General features: G+C 34.8%; 1 protein-coding gene across 1 annotated transcript; it reads right to left on the bottom strand.

The window, feature by feature from the left end:
- Positions 1–2,062: 2,062 nt before the first annotated feature.
- LOC126713710 (senescence/dehydration-associated protein At4g35985, chloroplastic-like) lies at positions 2,063–5,434 on the bottom strand. Its single transcript, XM_050413551.1, has 5 exons — positions 4,691–5,434; positions 3,368–3,495; positions 3,092–3,258; positions 2,910–2,994; positions 2,063–2,453 (listed from the first exon to the last, which is right to left on the bottom strand). Exons 1-5 carry the CDS (start codon positions 5,264–5,266, stop codon positions 2,285–2,287), a joined length of 1,125 nt encoding a protein of 374 aa, XP_050269508.1. The 5' UTR covers positions 5,267–5,434; the 3' UTR covers positions 2,063–2,284.
- Between the last annotated feature and the right edge of the window lie 8,998 nt (positions 5,435–14,432).

The raw sequence follows: 14,432 nt of genomic DNA, 5'->3' as shown, positions 1-14,432 counted from the left end.
ATCACATTTAGTTGCAATACAAGTACATTTTGCTTCAATAATTAATTCCTTTGTGTACATAGTTTATTGCAACAAAAATTTTAAGTTATTGCAACGATAAAATACTAATGTAATGAATTAATACTATTGCTACAAAAATGAACCTGAAGATCCAATATATCTTTATTGCCACCATATATATATATATATATATATATATATATATATTTTTTTTTTTTTTTTTTTTGCAATCATGGTAATAGACATTTTTCCTTGTAGTGCCCATTAAGTCGGATCATGACTTGGAATTCGTACCATAATTACTAAAGTATATAAGGGATCATTCATAAGAGCGAATTGAATAGAAGAGGGGAGAGCCAATTGAATAGAAGAGAGGAGAGCCAATTGTATCTAGAGTTTCTATACTGGATTCACTATTATAGCGAAGATACCAAAGTGAATCCAAAGAATGGCACCCCTGATGATAGGTGATCAAGCTAACATCACAATATCAACACAAACAAGTTGCCATGAAATCTTCAAGGTTGTCCTTGAAGTGGCGAGCATGAAGTTCATATTAGTGGATCAAATCCATATTAGAAGAATCCAACAAGGTTAGAGCAGTGTATGATCACATAACTCACAACTGAAGATAGCAACAAGAAGTTTGGGTGGGTTTTACCTTGGGGTTGATGGTAAACCCTGTAGTGGTTTTTCCTATGAATGCATTCATAGGTTTTCCACTTTGTCACCAGATTATTGTTCTTTACTTTACTATTTATTGTTTTATTTGGTAACTTGTTAAATCTGTGGTAATTAACCAATAATCAAACCGAATTACATAATTGGTTAATTTAATAAGTTGATTAATTCCATTGTAAAATCAACAAGGGTTCTTAAATTGTACTATCAAATTCAGCTTAAGATTCCTTGTTTAAGGACACCACACTTTACTAATTGAGTAAACTGGAATTCACTCTTTTTTTACTTTTCTATTGCTATTTTCTTTTTCTTTTTCTTTTTCTTTTGCAAGTTAAAATTGTGTATTTAAAAAGCTGGTACAATATTTTTTAAGAATGTTCATCCCAAATTTTTGAGACGAAGACTTGTTATTTTTTATTAGATAAATTGCAAATTACACCCTTAAAGTTTTGGAATATTTGGATTTTATATCTTAAAATTTCAGAATTTAGATTTTACCCCTTGAAGTTTGGGAGTGTTTGGATTTTACACCTTAACATTTCAAAATTTGGATTTTACCCCCTAAATTTTAGGGGTGTTGGGATGTAAAATTCAAACACTTCCAAACTTTAGGAAATAAAATCAAAATTTTGAAACATCATGTTATAAAATTCAAACATTCCCAAATTTCAGGAGTATAATTTACAATTTACCCTTTTTTGTTATTATAAACATGGATGGTCACTTAAATTGTCACCCAATGATAAAAAGATCTACATCATTGTTCTTTTATATATAAATAAAATACAGAACTATTTTTCTATCAACAAATAAAAAAGAACAATTCAAGTTGGACTAACTCAGCTTATAGAAGACTTATGGCTTGACTTATGAAGCCAACTGCTGTATCAAAATATACCAATCAAAGACCAAATTAGAGTGCTATTTACCATGCCATTAATTTTTGGTTATTCATGAACCCCTAGCTACCACACGTTAAGGCAGCCATTTGCTCAAGGAAACACTATGCCTTTGTCGTTTTAAGCACAAGACCTGCGGATGGTTTAAGCACATAGGTGCCATAAAAGCTAATGATACATTGCTTTTATTTCTTGTAATGGACAAGAGGATCGTCACCTTGTTCAGCAATCAGCATCTGTTGTAGAATGAACTTCATATATGTAAACTGCAAAGTGCGTTTACAAGTAGGAATTGTACGACACTCCAAATCGATTTTTGATGTCAGAAAACTTCTCCTCGATAGCCTGAACACTTGGTGTCAAGAGTTTGCACTTGCTTGTAACATCTATGGCCTAGTTACATACTTACATTCACATGTGCGGGTAGATTAAACATGTTTAATTAACATATTTTAGTTGCAAATTCTTGGGGAACCCCCCTGTTAAGAGTCTGTATGATGGCTAGCTTGATAAACCATGTCAAGAACAAGAGGCACAAATGCACAGATAACCACCATATGAAAAAGCATTACTGCTCCCTAGCATATGGTGAAAGTGATCTTTTGGGCACTTACATAGTTTTAAGAGACTGCAAAAAATTGATAATAAGGCAGTTTTATCACATATCGTTCCAACTTGGTAAAATAATTCCATGCAATTGACCCTTAAGATTTTCCTTTGCTGTCCTTTGCAGCATTCTTCAATACTCCCGTGGAGACAGATGATGCTGGATTGATGGCCTTCCGAATCTTGAATATATTCCAAGCAGTGCCAGCACAGTGCCCTGCAGTTGCAAGCACATCCTCAGTGGCCTCCCCTGCACTTTCTCCAAATCTGGTGCTCAAGAAAAGCAAATAAAAAGTTACAGATGAAAAAACACATGGGTGAAAATATCAAAAATTTATCATTAGTAGGGAAAAAAAAGATTAAAAACAAGAAGCACGAAGAATGCTTCAGAGAATTTGACAAATATTTCTAGCTTTTGAACAAAAATGTATCATTTATGACTTGCTGCTCAAAATACAAAGATCATAGTGTAGAAAATATACCATTTAGTAATAAGACCATAGAAATATCTATGAACCATGCATCTTCACTGAAGTTTACTCAAAAAGTATAGATAGATCAAATTTATGATCTAATTATCTGATAATATAGATTTTAAATGAACGAGTAATTGACGAATCAAAAGATATATTTGAACTCTGCACAAGATGCTGCTTGCTGCTCTCCATATCTCTAAAATGGCTTATATACACACACGTTTATATGTTTTCTTTATAGATTTACCTCTTTGTAACCATTCTAGTTGTTGCCCTGGAGGTGGCAGAAAGAGCTTGTATTTCAGCTACTTCAGCCGCATCTAAAATCTTGTCTGTAATTGGCAAGATGGATCACTTTAATTCTATGAATTTATATACTATTTAAAACATGACTTTCTCGCTGTAAATCTGATACGGTTTTAAACTTACTGACAGCATCAAGTGAAGCTAAGAGAACCTCTCCTGGCATCATTTTTAGAAATGCCTTCCCAGCTTGGGATTTAACCACAGGTTTCATCACTGATCCAGTGGCAAAACCAATACCGTCAAGCATGGATTTGCTTAACTTCTCTGTCATCTTGGACAGCTTTCTCACACTACGAAACAAACAGCAAAAAACAATAACAACCTTGACATAAGTATAAAGAAATTCATGTTTACACAATATTCTTATGAAATAGTTAAATTATTTGGGAATTGAAATACCGTTTTAAGCTTTTGTTGACTCCACTCTTCTTTGTGGCACCCGCACTTCTATTGCTATTACTTCTTAGTTTGACACCATTTTTCTCCTCCACAGCTGTAGTTATAATCATTTCTCCTCCTTTTTGGACCTGCAATTGTCCTTGCTCTTTATGTATAGAATGACACTTGTTTTCTGGCGAAAATAAATTTTATCTTTTTCACCAGATCATAATTAAAAGACTAGGTTTTATGATGTGACATGGTAATTCTGGTAACGAGTATGAGCATAATTACGCGAGATCTTCAAATCATTGTTGGCTTGAATTTAGGTGCAATGTTATCTTCTCCCTTTGTCTTGCAGTAATTCAACTAGTTGAAGAAGAATTTTAGCAAGAATTCCATATGATACATCATGTCTTTTTTAGTTGCTTTGTGCTCTCTATTTTTCTTTTTCTCAAACAATATGGGTTGTGTTAGGCTTCAGTTGATGAATTTACCTTAAAATTATAATTGTGGTCCCTAAAATATTTAAAGACATTAATTTGGTCCGTCCGTCTTCTGTCCATGTTTTGCTTGCATTTACCATGTTCACCACATCATTATCATTCTCTAAGGGTCTTATCCCAGTTTCAAAGGGGAGGGCAAGTATCCTATGCACTAAAATGTCACGCTTCTCATACGTACCCCAACTCTCTCACCATTATATTATCTCCATCAGTGACACTTCATCAGAGTAACAGTTTTTGTAACACCTTATCTCTTCTCCAACATACTTAATAAATCTCGGTCTGTCCACAAATTCCCTCCATAACACATCAAAATCATGAACTCAAAATCATCCTTCCTATAACACAAACACACAATATAATACTTAAGTTTAAAACATGACTATCAGGCACCACTTTCATGCAAAACAATATACACAAACTCAACCAAGGGACCACTTTCAAAAATAAAATCCCAATACAGAACAACAAAGAGTCAAAGACTAAGAGGCATAAACGAAAAAAAAGTGCAGAAGCAAAGACAAACAATCCAGGGTCACTTTTAAAGCAAACAATTATTGCAATCACAATCAACATTCTTTCTAAATTTGTGGAACCAAAATTGAATTCAGGACGTTTAAGGGACAAAAGGTGCAATTTACTCCTGAATTGCGTTTATGTCACTTATGAACAGTTTTTTTTTTTCTTTTTTGTGGTACTTTTATCTTAAAATTCTCTCTTTTCTAATGTAAACCTCAGGAACTAATACAATTAATTGTGATGACTGACACCAACCAAGAAAGCAACTAAATTTCCTCATTTGTCTTGCATGTTTGGATATTTTAATTCCTAAACAAACCTGGTTGGTGTAAGCATTGCTGCATTTGAACATCCCCCTGACAATCTGACCAGTCCCTCCTGCAATTGCCTTGGCCAACACATTATTATAGTCATCCATCCTCGGAGCAAACTCTTTCCAATCAACATTTTTATTTCTAGCATATTCCGAACCAGAAAAGCACGTATGCTCCTTCAAAAACGAGTCCAGAAAGCCCAAGTTGCTACCAGACTGCTCAAAAAAAGTGACTCCATAACTCAGAGGATCACCATCTTTCATTGGCAGCGAGAATAAGTAATGAAAAGCATCAACCTTCACTACTGGCTCATCCTTTGTCAAAGGCCACTGAAGATCCTCACCAACTTTTATGATAGTTGCAAGAGAAACATTCTCATCTGAGATTTTAACAATCATAAACTCTCCGCTAGAGAGTTCTACAGCTTCTCCTTCATCCATCAGATGTACTTTGCTTCCTGGTATACGTAAAAGAACCTCTTGTTTGAGATATCTTGGTTCTGGGTTTTCTTGCATAGCTTCAGAGAAGGAAGTTTGCATGGGAGATGGGGTTTTGGAGTTGCAGAAGCTGAAACAGCCCATTTTCTTCTCAGCTGTTGTTGCTGCTTTCTTTGGTTAGAAGGGAACTATTTGTGGTATAAAGGGATAGGTAAAAAGATGAAAAGCGGATGGCTAAGAAGAAAAGTGAAACGGTGATTGATCCTTTTTTGAGTTGTAGAGCTTTATTTTATTCCTATTCCTATTATTCCTAATGAATGATTTTGGGTTAAGATATGTGACTTTCGGTGGAGAAAAAAATGAGAGCATGAGTGCATGACAGATTGCATGTGAATGTGATGGTTTGTCATCGCCGACGCCTCACTACAATGTGAACACAAGATTTGAAATTTTAACGCTACTACTCCTGCTGAGTTCTTTTACATGTTACAACTTACAACCATTGTTGGCAGTGATTAGACAGGGCTCATCTGACTTTCTTATCCTTGGCTAGCTCCATTATGGGAGGATTTATAGAATTATAGGTTCTTTTGCTAACCAAATAAAGGGTAGCGGGCCACAGTTGCCCAGGATCCAATGTTTGAAGGGCATAAATCGAAACAGGAGAAAAGTGATATTAAAGATACTGTTACATGACAAAATTTATTTGTACCACAAAAATAATTCAATTATAGTATTGACTTATCGTCATTGAAGGTTTTGTAATAAAATTTGTAATAATTTTAACATTTTTTATAAAAAAAATTGAAAACTTTTTTAATAAATTTATAGTTGTACTTTTCTAATATATATGAGAGTTTACATGGGTAATTTCAAAAGGATAAGGCATTTACACAACACCTGGATGCTAGTGCTTGGAAATGAGAGAGTAAAGTTGAAGCAAGGGAAAACATATATTTCGAGCAAGGTAAAAAATAATTTTTTTTCTTTTTTAAATGGAAACCTTTTATGGTTTGAGACGGAGAAAACCATGAGCTGAGAGCTGAGAGTTGAGGCCAGTAGAATAATCTCAAAGGCGACTTGATGCATTTGGGATCCTTAGACGAAAAATAATTTGAGACTTTATATATATATATATATATGAGTATTTTTTACTTAAACTCTATTTTCTTGTTTTAGATATAAAATTACTAATTAATCATGAAGATTTTTTTTTTTTTTTTTTTAGAAAGTCTATAGATACAAAAAATTTAACAAAACCTTTCACATCTGTTGATGTAGCAAATTGGTAGTGGTAAGTAAAAAGGTAATGTTAGTGATGGACTTAAATGCAAACAAGTAAAAATTTGCCAACTCAGTTTTTGTGAAAAATGTTGTAAAATTCTGTGTATTGCTTTTTTTTTTTTTTTAGAAGTGCCACATTCACAATAATTCATAGGTGTTAAATTGTTACTAGTTTTAATTTGAACCCACCACTGAAATTATTTTTTTGCCCACTAATAACAGCCAGTAACAACCTAACATTTAGAATTTTTTGTGAAAAATATTATGGACGTAGCATTTCTCTCTTCTTCTTCTTTTTTTTCTTCTTTTTCATATGATAAAAAATATTATTTTATTTATTAGTTAATAATTGAGCTTAATTAATATTATAACAATGAAAGTAAAAACTCTATTGGTTAAAGTTTAATAACTTTTTTCTACTTTGGGGCCTTAGGCAACTGTCTCATTCGCCTATACTGTAGAGCCGACCCTAATAATCCCACTACGTTTTGAAGAATAAATTACACTGATGAATCTATTTACAATTACAAGAGAGAAAGAAGAAGCGAAAGAGAGCTATTTGGAAAATGGAAGCTTCAAACGTATGAAGAATTGCTGTTTCTTAGGTCTTCTTTATCACCATTTTGTATTAGTAGGGGGGAGATGTTGTAAAAATGCGTTGCCTTTGCATTGGACAATATGATTCCTTCTCATTGCACAATAATGTCTTAGAAAGATTCTTCATGCACACGCATCTGTTTAACAAGCTGGTTCTTTGCGAGAATATATCCAAAATTATGTTATTGTTAGGGCTAATTATTGAGTACTCTTGGAATATCATAAATGCATACTTTCCCCTCTCACATAATAGTAGATCTCATTAATTAAATTTATGATGGAACCCACAATTCAAGTGAGAAGGGGGAAGTACGCATTTATAATACTCCCGGAATATTCAATAATTTTCCTATTGTTAGAGTAGTGGTCCCTACTAGGATGCTAAATGAAGCCGCTCACCTATATCTAACATTATTACTCTACCATGCTATCATAATAGACTAATAGTTGAGGGAGTACATGGTCAAAGGACTTTTGCATAATGAGAAATGGTTAATGACTAATGGCTACATAACTTGGCCTAATAGCTATACGTCTTTTTCAATGTCTAGAGGTTAATGAATAGGAAAATAACTTTTACACATGTAGTAATACACAACTTATTTTAAATTGAAATCGTGACTTGAGTTGTGTGTTAGCAATAGTGTGTGTAACAACTATTGCTCGAATGGTTATATGCCTTTGCATCCATGCAAAAGACTTTGCATGTATAACAAAATTAAAGTAGCCATAATGTTTATACTATAAAAATAAGTATATTGATAAGAGCATATTGAGGCATAAAGCCACTCATAATCCTAGAGATGATGACATATAAATTGGCAACCATGCCAAGTGTTAGTTTGGTAGCCACATTACCTGTGTTTTGGCAAATTATGGGCTTGTTTGGTAATAGTTTTCAAGTATTGTTATTTAAAATGATGTGAAAATTATGGTTTAAAAAGTGTTGTGAAAATACGTATTTAAAGTACTCATAATACAAAAAATGTGTTTGATACCATGTTTCAAACAACATATTTTAAGATGTGTAAAAACATAATTGTGTACTTTGTATGTGTATGTATTTAATTTTTTTTAAAGGGGTAACTTTCTGACATTAGAATTATTTTATTAATATTTATTAGAGAAGAGAGAATTTCCCACGCTATTTTCGGTTGGTCTTCTTCAGTTCATTTTCTTCCTCTGCTCTCTTCTTCCTCTTCAGAAAATTTCTTCCTCCTCTTAAAAAAAAAATAACCACAATCGTTTGCTTAAAAAAAAAAAAAAAAAAAAAAAACCCAGCAGCCCACTCTCATTACTCTTCTAAAAAAAATAACGAATCCTTTGCCAAAAAAAAAAAAACCTCTAGGAAGAAAGAGACCATGAGAGAGAGATGAGAAGTAATGGAGGTGAAGAGAGACATAAAGAAATTTGAAAGTGAAGAGAGAAGGAAGTGTGACAAAGAAGAAGAAATAAAAAGAAAGAAGTAAAGAAAAATAAAGAAAAGATGAGGCATGTTGGTACTTGGTCAGCGTGAGAGAGAGTTGTAGTTAATGTGAGGTCTTATCAAGTGGGTCCCACACTTTTCTAAATATTATAAAAAATAAAAAATAAAAAATAAACTATTGAATAATGGTACTTGAAAAGTAAAAATTGGTATGGAGAATTCTCTAAATACAGTGTTTAAACATCCTAAATTGAGAATTGTGACTTAAACACTCCAAAAAAAACACTTCTACCAAACACGTTTTTTTTTTTTTTTTTTTTTTTTTTTGCCTATAGTTTTCAATATTTAAACACTAAAAAATATTGTTTGGAATCGCTTACCAAACAAGCTCTATGCCACGAGGAATGTCACTTGTCAAATAATTAAAAAACTTGAAGACACTTGTTGTAGATACCGTATTTTGTCCGCTCTCGATCATTTTTTTTCACCGGGGGATCGTGGGAACATCTAAATTGACATGATACAACCCGTTCGGGCATCGGAGCACTCAAAGTGCCTTTTTAAGTCAAATTAACCAAAATGCCCCTAGTCAACCTAGGGTTGACCGAAGGTTAAATTTGGTTAAAAGCACCCCAAAACGACATTTTTCATATTTTTATATCAAATCCGAGGTTATCAGAGATTTTTGTCAATTTTGACCAAGTTTGTCCCAAGGTTGACTCCCGAGAACGACATGAAAACTTAATTTTGATCCGATGATCAAAATGGGTTGGAACCAATTTCATTGCTCATGGGTCGAAATCAGAGTTGAAATTGTTAAGATATCTTGAAAACCATGCTAGGTGCATCAATTCTCAAGGCCATAACTTTTGATCTGACAGTTGGATTTTCAAATTGTCAACTATTCGAGAAACTGGACATCCATATCTTTCCATCAATACCAAGATCAACTCAATCGGAGTTTAGGAAGGCCTTCAAATGATCAATCGAAGTCAAAACCGAGAAGTGGGGGAAAAGGACAAGATTGATGACATTAGCAGCTAGGTCTGGCGCACCGATGCGCCAGCCTGGCCCAATGCACCCTAAGGGTGCACCAGAAGTGAAGGGTCACAAAATCAACTATTTAACCCCGGACCCCCCCCCCCCCCCCTCAAATATTGATAAAAACAAATTTCAGGAATTTGGAGCATTTTTCTGGGTAGTCTCTCTCTCTCCTTCCTCCTAATTTCTCTCCAAAAACATACCCAAAAAAAAAAAAAAAAAAAAACCGTTGTTTTCTCTTCTTTTTCATAAATCAAGAGGTAGTGTTCTTACTCTCATCTCCCTCTCCTTGGTCCATATACCTTGGATTTGAGGTTTAGGGATGTAAATGTTTTATTGCTTTCTAGCATGTTTTATTTCTTTTCTAGCATGTCTATTGCTTTCTTAACATGTTTTATTGCTTTGAAGTTATTGGCCTAGCCTTCTTGTTTATGTGCTTTTTGTCATGTTTATGAGCTTAAAGCTTTATTTGGATGCTATGCTTAGTGTTTTTTTTATAGATTTATACATCTTGTTGTGTTTCTTTCTAGTGTTTTGGCTTTTGGGTAGGGTGTAGATCTAGAGTTAGTGGTCTAGGCCTATATCCATACACCCGAATACAACAAAGGGTTTGGATTGGTTCCTTTTTGCATGTTTATGCTTTCTTTGCTCTTTCACATGTGTTTGTGATTGGATCCGTACTTCTATGCTTAGATCTCGTTTCTTGCATCCTTACCATGCTTCACATGTCTTGTTTCCCATTGTGGGTTTGTGCCTGTTGGCCTTTGGGGCCTCTTTGTTTGTTTGGTTGCATCCTTCCACCTTTTTGTGGCTTGTTTGGATGCAACCATGTGTGAGAGTACATCTTCGTGATGGTGGCTTACTTGCCACTCGTCTTTCTCTCCTTTGTTTTGCTTTGCATGTTAGGGTTTCTCATCTTAGCCTTGTATGTGCCTTATAACATGATTAGCTTTCCCCTCTGTGTGATGATATGCTTAGTCTTTTTTATGCTTTCTTTGTGCCTTCTTGTTTGCTTTCCTTGCTTTTGTTTGCATCTTTAGTTATATGTTCAAGCATGTGTCTTTGTGCGCTTGTTGTATCATCAAGCATCGTTCCTACCTATGATTTCATGCGGGTTCACACTCGTCTTTGTACATGAAATCTCGAGTCCCTTTTTAGGAACATTGCTTGATGGCTCATGTGTCACCCGTACTCCAATATAATGGAACTACGGACCCCAAATCCAAAAAGACATTTATCCTTCAAGGACACCTTTTCTTGTTTGCTTGTTTGATAACATGTTTGTTTGCTCCTTTGTATGTCTCCTTTCCTTTGCTTGCTTGCCTTGCTTGTCTGCTTAGTGCTTTCTTTGTTTCTTTGTTATCCCTTTTGCTTGTCTGCTAGCCTTGTGTTTCCTTGTTTATTGCATGTGCACTTGGAGAACGGGCACGACTTCTAAAATGCAAGCAAAGAAGACAAAAATGCAAGCAAAATGAGCAAGCCAAAAAAGGGCAATGATTAGTAGATTAGGAGGCTTAGCCTTTCCATGTAGTTTTATCTCTCTCTCTCTTAGTCTTTTCTTTAGAACCATGCCTATAGCTTTCTAGGTTAGGGTTTTCTTTCCTTGTACCTTGCTTGGGCTGCATTCTTAGGGTATGGCAAAGTCTAATCTTTATCTTGCCTGTACCTTGCTTGGGCCATATCTTTTGGATGTTGGCAATGCTTGATTTATCTTTCCTATACCTTCCTTAGGCCACATTCCTTGGGTATGGCAATGTCTAATCTTCACTTTTCCTATACCTTGCTTGGGCCATACCTTTGGGATGTTGGCAATGTTTGGTTTATCTTTCCGCTTTGCGTGTCTTGCATTGTGCATGTGTGTGTGTGTGTGTGTGTGTGTGTGTGTGTGTCTATATATATATATATATATATATATATATATATATATATGCTTATTTAAAGATGGTCATGCACTTTGTATGATGAACTCATATGGTTAGGAGGGTACCCCCTTGTGATCATGGGTGCTCTTGACCTTAAAGTGTGATCATGCTACACTGTGTGCATGATTGTTGCGGTATGATTGTTTCGATCCACTTCAGCTAGTGATATTAGTTTCCACGTGTATGCCACACGCATCATTGTGTTTAATGCTCTGGTGAGCCTCAGCTTGCCTTAGTATTAGCATATTGGTGCATGCCATATATACAGGCATGAAATCCTACCGATGCGCCATAGCGCACCAAATGCAAAACTCTGCCAAATTTTCTTCATGAAAATGAGGCTTCTTTTTACCATATTCTCACTATGTCCTTGAGCTTGACATAGAATTCATCGAATGACTCATCGTCATCCATCCTTATTTCCTCAAAATTGGTAGTGAGCCTTTGAAGCTTGGATTTTTTAATAGCTATTGTGCCCTCGTAGGTATTATGAAGAATAGTCCATGCTTCCTTTGCATAGTTAGTGGAGGAGATCTTCTTGAATTCTTCATTGGTCACTGTGCTAAATAGAGCATTCAGTGCTCTACTATTAAAATTTGCAGTTTTGATCTTAGTATCATCCCACGTTGCTGGTGGCTCTTTAGGTTTCTTCCAACCTACTTCAACTGTAAGCCATACTTTCTCATCTAAAGACTGCAAAAAGGCTTTCATGCGTACTTTCTAGTACACATAGTTAGTACCATCAAATAAAGGAGAAATAATCAGGGATTGCCCACGATCCATAACAATAAGGGTCAATGGATCACACAGCAACTATTAAAACCTAATCAAAGTGTGCTTACTTTGATACCACTTATTAGGTTAAGATAGCTTGACCACGGTTAATTAATTCAATTACCCAAGATGATTAATTAGGTTCATTTGCATGAAAATCAATGAAAATCATGAAGGCACCAACAAATCACCAAATAAACTAAATACAGCAGAAATTAAATTGACACAATAATTTGTTGACAAATGAGGAAAATCTCTTGCAAGATAAAAATCCCATCAAATGATTTTAAGGTCACCACTCTCAAGAATCCACTAATCAACAATCAAGCGATTACAAGTATAAGGAATCTTACCAACTATCCTAGCCTATCCCAAAATACCAACCTATAGTTGAGCCTTTGCTCCAATACCCAATTAGACTTGATCTTGTTGTAGCCTTCTTTCCTTTAATGTACAAATCTCCAATCTGTGACTAACCATTTGCACGAATCCCAGTACATGACTAACTCCAGCAACTTTAAATGAAATTGTTGGCTGCAAAGTTCTTCACTTCATCAACAATGAAGATCAAAAAACACTTGGTTATAAAACCCTATGGCATATAAACGCAATAGTTTCTCACAGAGAAAATAAATCTCTTGGTCTCTATATCCGTGTGTGATTAGGGATGGGATGGGGCGGGGCCAAAGGATGGGGTCTTCGCCCCCGCCACGCATGGATTTTTCTTGCCCCATCCTCGCCCCGCCCCGCACGATGGAGAAAATTTCTTGCCCCATCCCCACCCCTTAAGGCCCCGCGAAGCCCCGCCCCACCTCGTAAAACTTTATTTCTTGTTAATTTTCCCTACAACTATTACCATTTTTTCAAATAAAATGACATGTTTCAATAATAAAAATATACTTGAAATTATAAATAAATTTATCCTATCAAATCAAACTAATTTTTAGCAAAAATTGAGTAATATTATCTAAATGTTTAACAAGACAATATCACAATAAAAATCTCATAGTATGACACAATAAAATAATCCAAAAAGTAAAATAAAGTAACAGATTGTGTCCAAACAAAGAAAAACTATAAGAAGTATTGGTTGTCTCTTTTTCCTACGTAAGTTTAAAAACTAGCACACTCAGGTCCTCCCATTTTATGACTATTTCATAGAGAATGGGACAAAGTCTCAAATCGGTAACAGCCAAATGCCCACACAGACACAAATATTTAGAGTCTCAAACTTAGACCTGTACTTCATTAAAAAAATTAATAAATAAATTATGTTCATGATGAAAAGTAAGTTGAGAAAGATGTATGAATCATGAATTAAATTAGTAATTCAATAGTACATAAATTTGTTTCTAATAAAGACAAAAGAAAATGTTAAAATTGGTACTTTATTTTCAACTTTGCTAAAGAGAAAAAAGAGGTAGAGAGCCACATTAAGTATAATAAAATAAGCTGATGATATTTTTGTATAAATAGTAGGGTTTTAGAGTATGAAAAAATTACAATTTAACCCTTATTAATGCGGGGCGGGGTGAGTCTAAAAAGTGTAAACCCATCCCCACCCCGCCCCGTGGTGCGGGTCTAAAATCTCACCCCACCATCTTTGCGGGACAAGGAAAACCCGCACGGGACGAAGTAGAGAAAGGCAGGTCAAGCGGGGCGGGGCAAAATTTTCATCCCTATGTGTGATGGCTCTTAAAATAAACCTTATATATGTCTAGGGTTATGAAAAAAAAAAACCCTAAACAAATACATAAGCTTGGGCCGAAATTTAGATCCAAAAAACTAAAAAATCGTAATTCTCGATAGATCGAGCTTCTATCGAGCTATCTATTGAACCTATCTATCGAGCTTCACATTAAGTCTTGATAGCAAGCATCTGTCGAGCTATCCGTTGAGACTTAATGAACAACTTTTCTTCACTTGCTTCTTAGACCAATCTTCATGTCTTTTAATACGAACACTTGATATGCTTAAACAACATATATCTTGATATATTAAACTCATCTTAAATCTACACAATTACAAATAAAGTGCATCTTGTCAAAGGATTAGCCAATTACATAAAATAGGACCCTAACAATAATTTTTGGATTATGACACTAACACCCTTCACCCCCCCCCCCCCCCGGCACCCCCACCCCAAAAAAGAACTTTAGAGCATATGCAAACTGTCACATCCCAAACCCGATACCTGGATTGTGACAATGACCGACATGCTAATATCAAGCTTAAACCTAGTATTAACAAAAACCAACTAAACTTT

Source organism: Quercus robur, chromosome 2, assembly GCF_932294415.1.
Source record: "Quercus robur chromosome 2, dhQueRobu3.1, whole genome shotgun sequence".
In the NCBI taxonomy this organism is placed as follows: domain Eukaryota; kingdom Viridiplantae; phylum Streptophyta; class Magnoliopsida; order Fagales; family Fagaceae; genus Quercus; species Quercus robur.
This window is presented reverse-complemented; position numbering and strand designations above follow the sequence as displayed.

What these genes read in the sequence shown, in the direction of transcription:
- LOC126713710 (XM_050413551.1), bottom strand. Translation starts at nt 5,266, where the DNA reads ATGGGCTGTTTCAGCTTCTGCAACTCCAAAACCCCATCTCCCATGCAA. An exon ending in GTCAACAAAAGCTTAAAACG is followed by an intron (nt 3,259 to 3,367) that starts GTATTTCAATTC and finishes TTTGTTTCGTAG; the next exon opens with TGTGAGAAAGCTGTCCAAGA. An exon ending in ACTAGAATGGTTACAAAGAG is followed by an intron (nt 2,454 to 2,909) that starts GTAAATCTATAA and finishes CTTGAGCACCAG; the next exon opens with ATTTGGAGAAAGTGCAGGGG.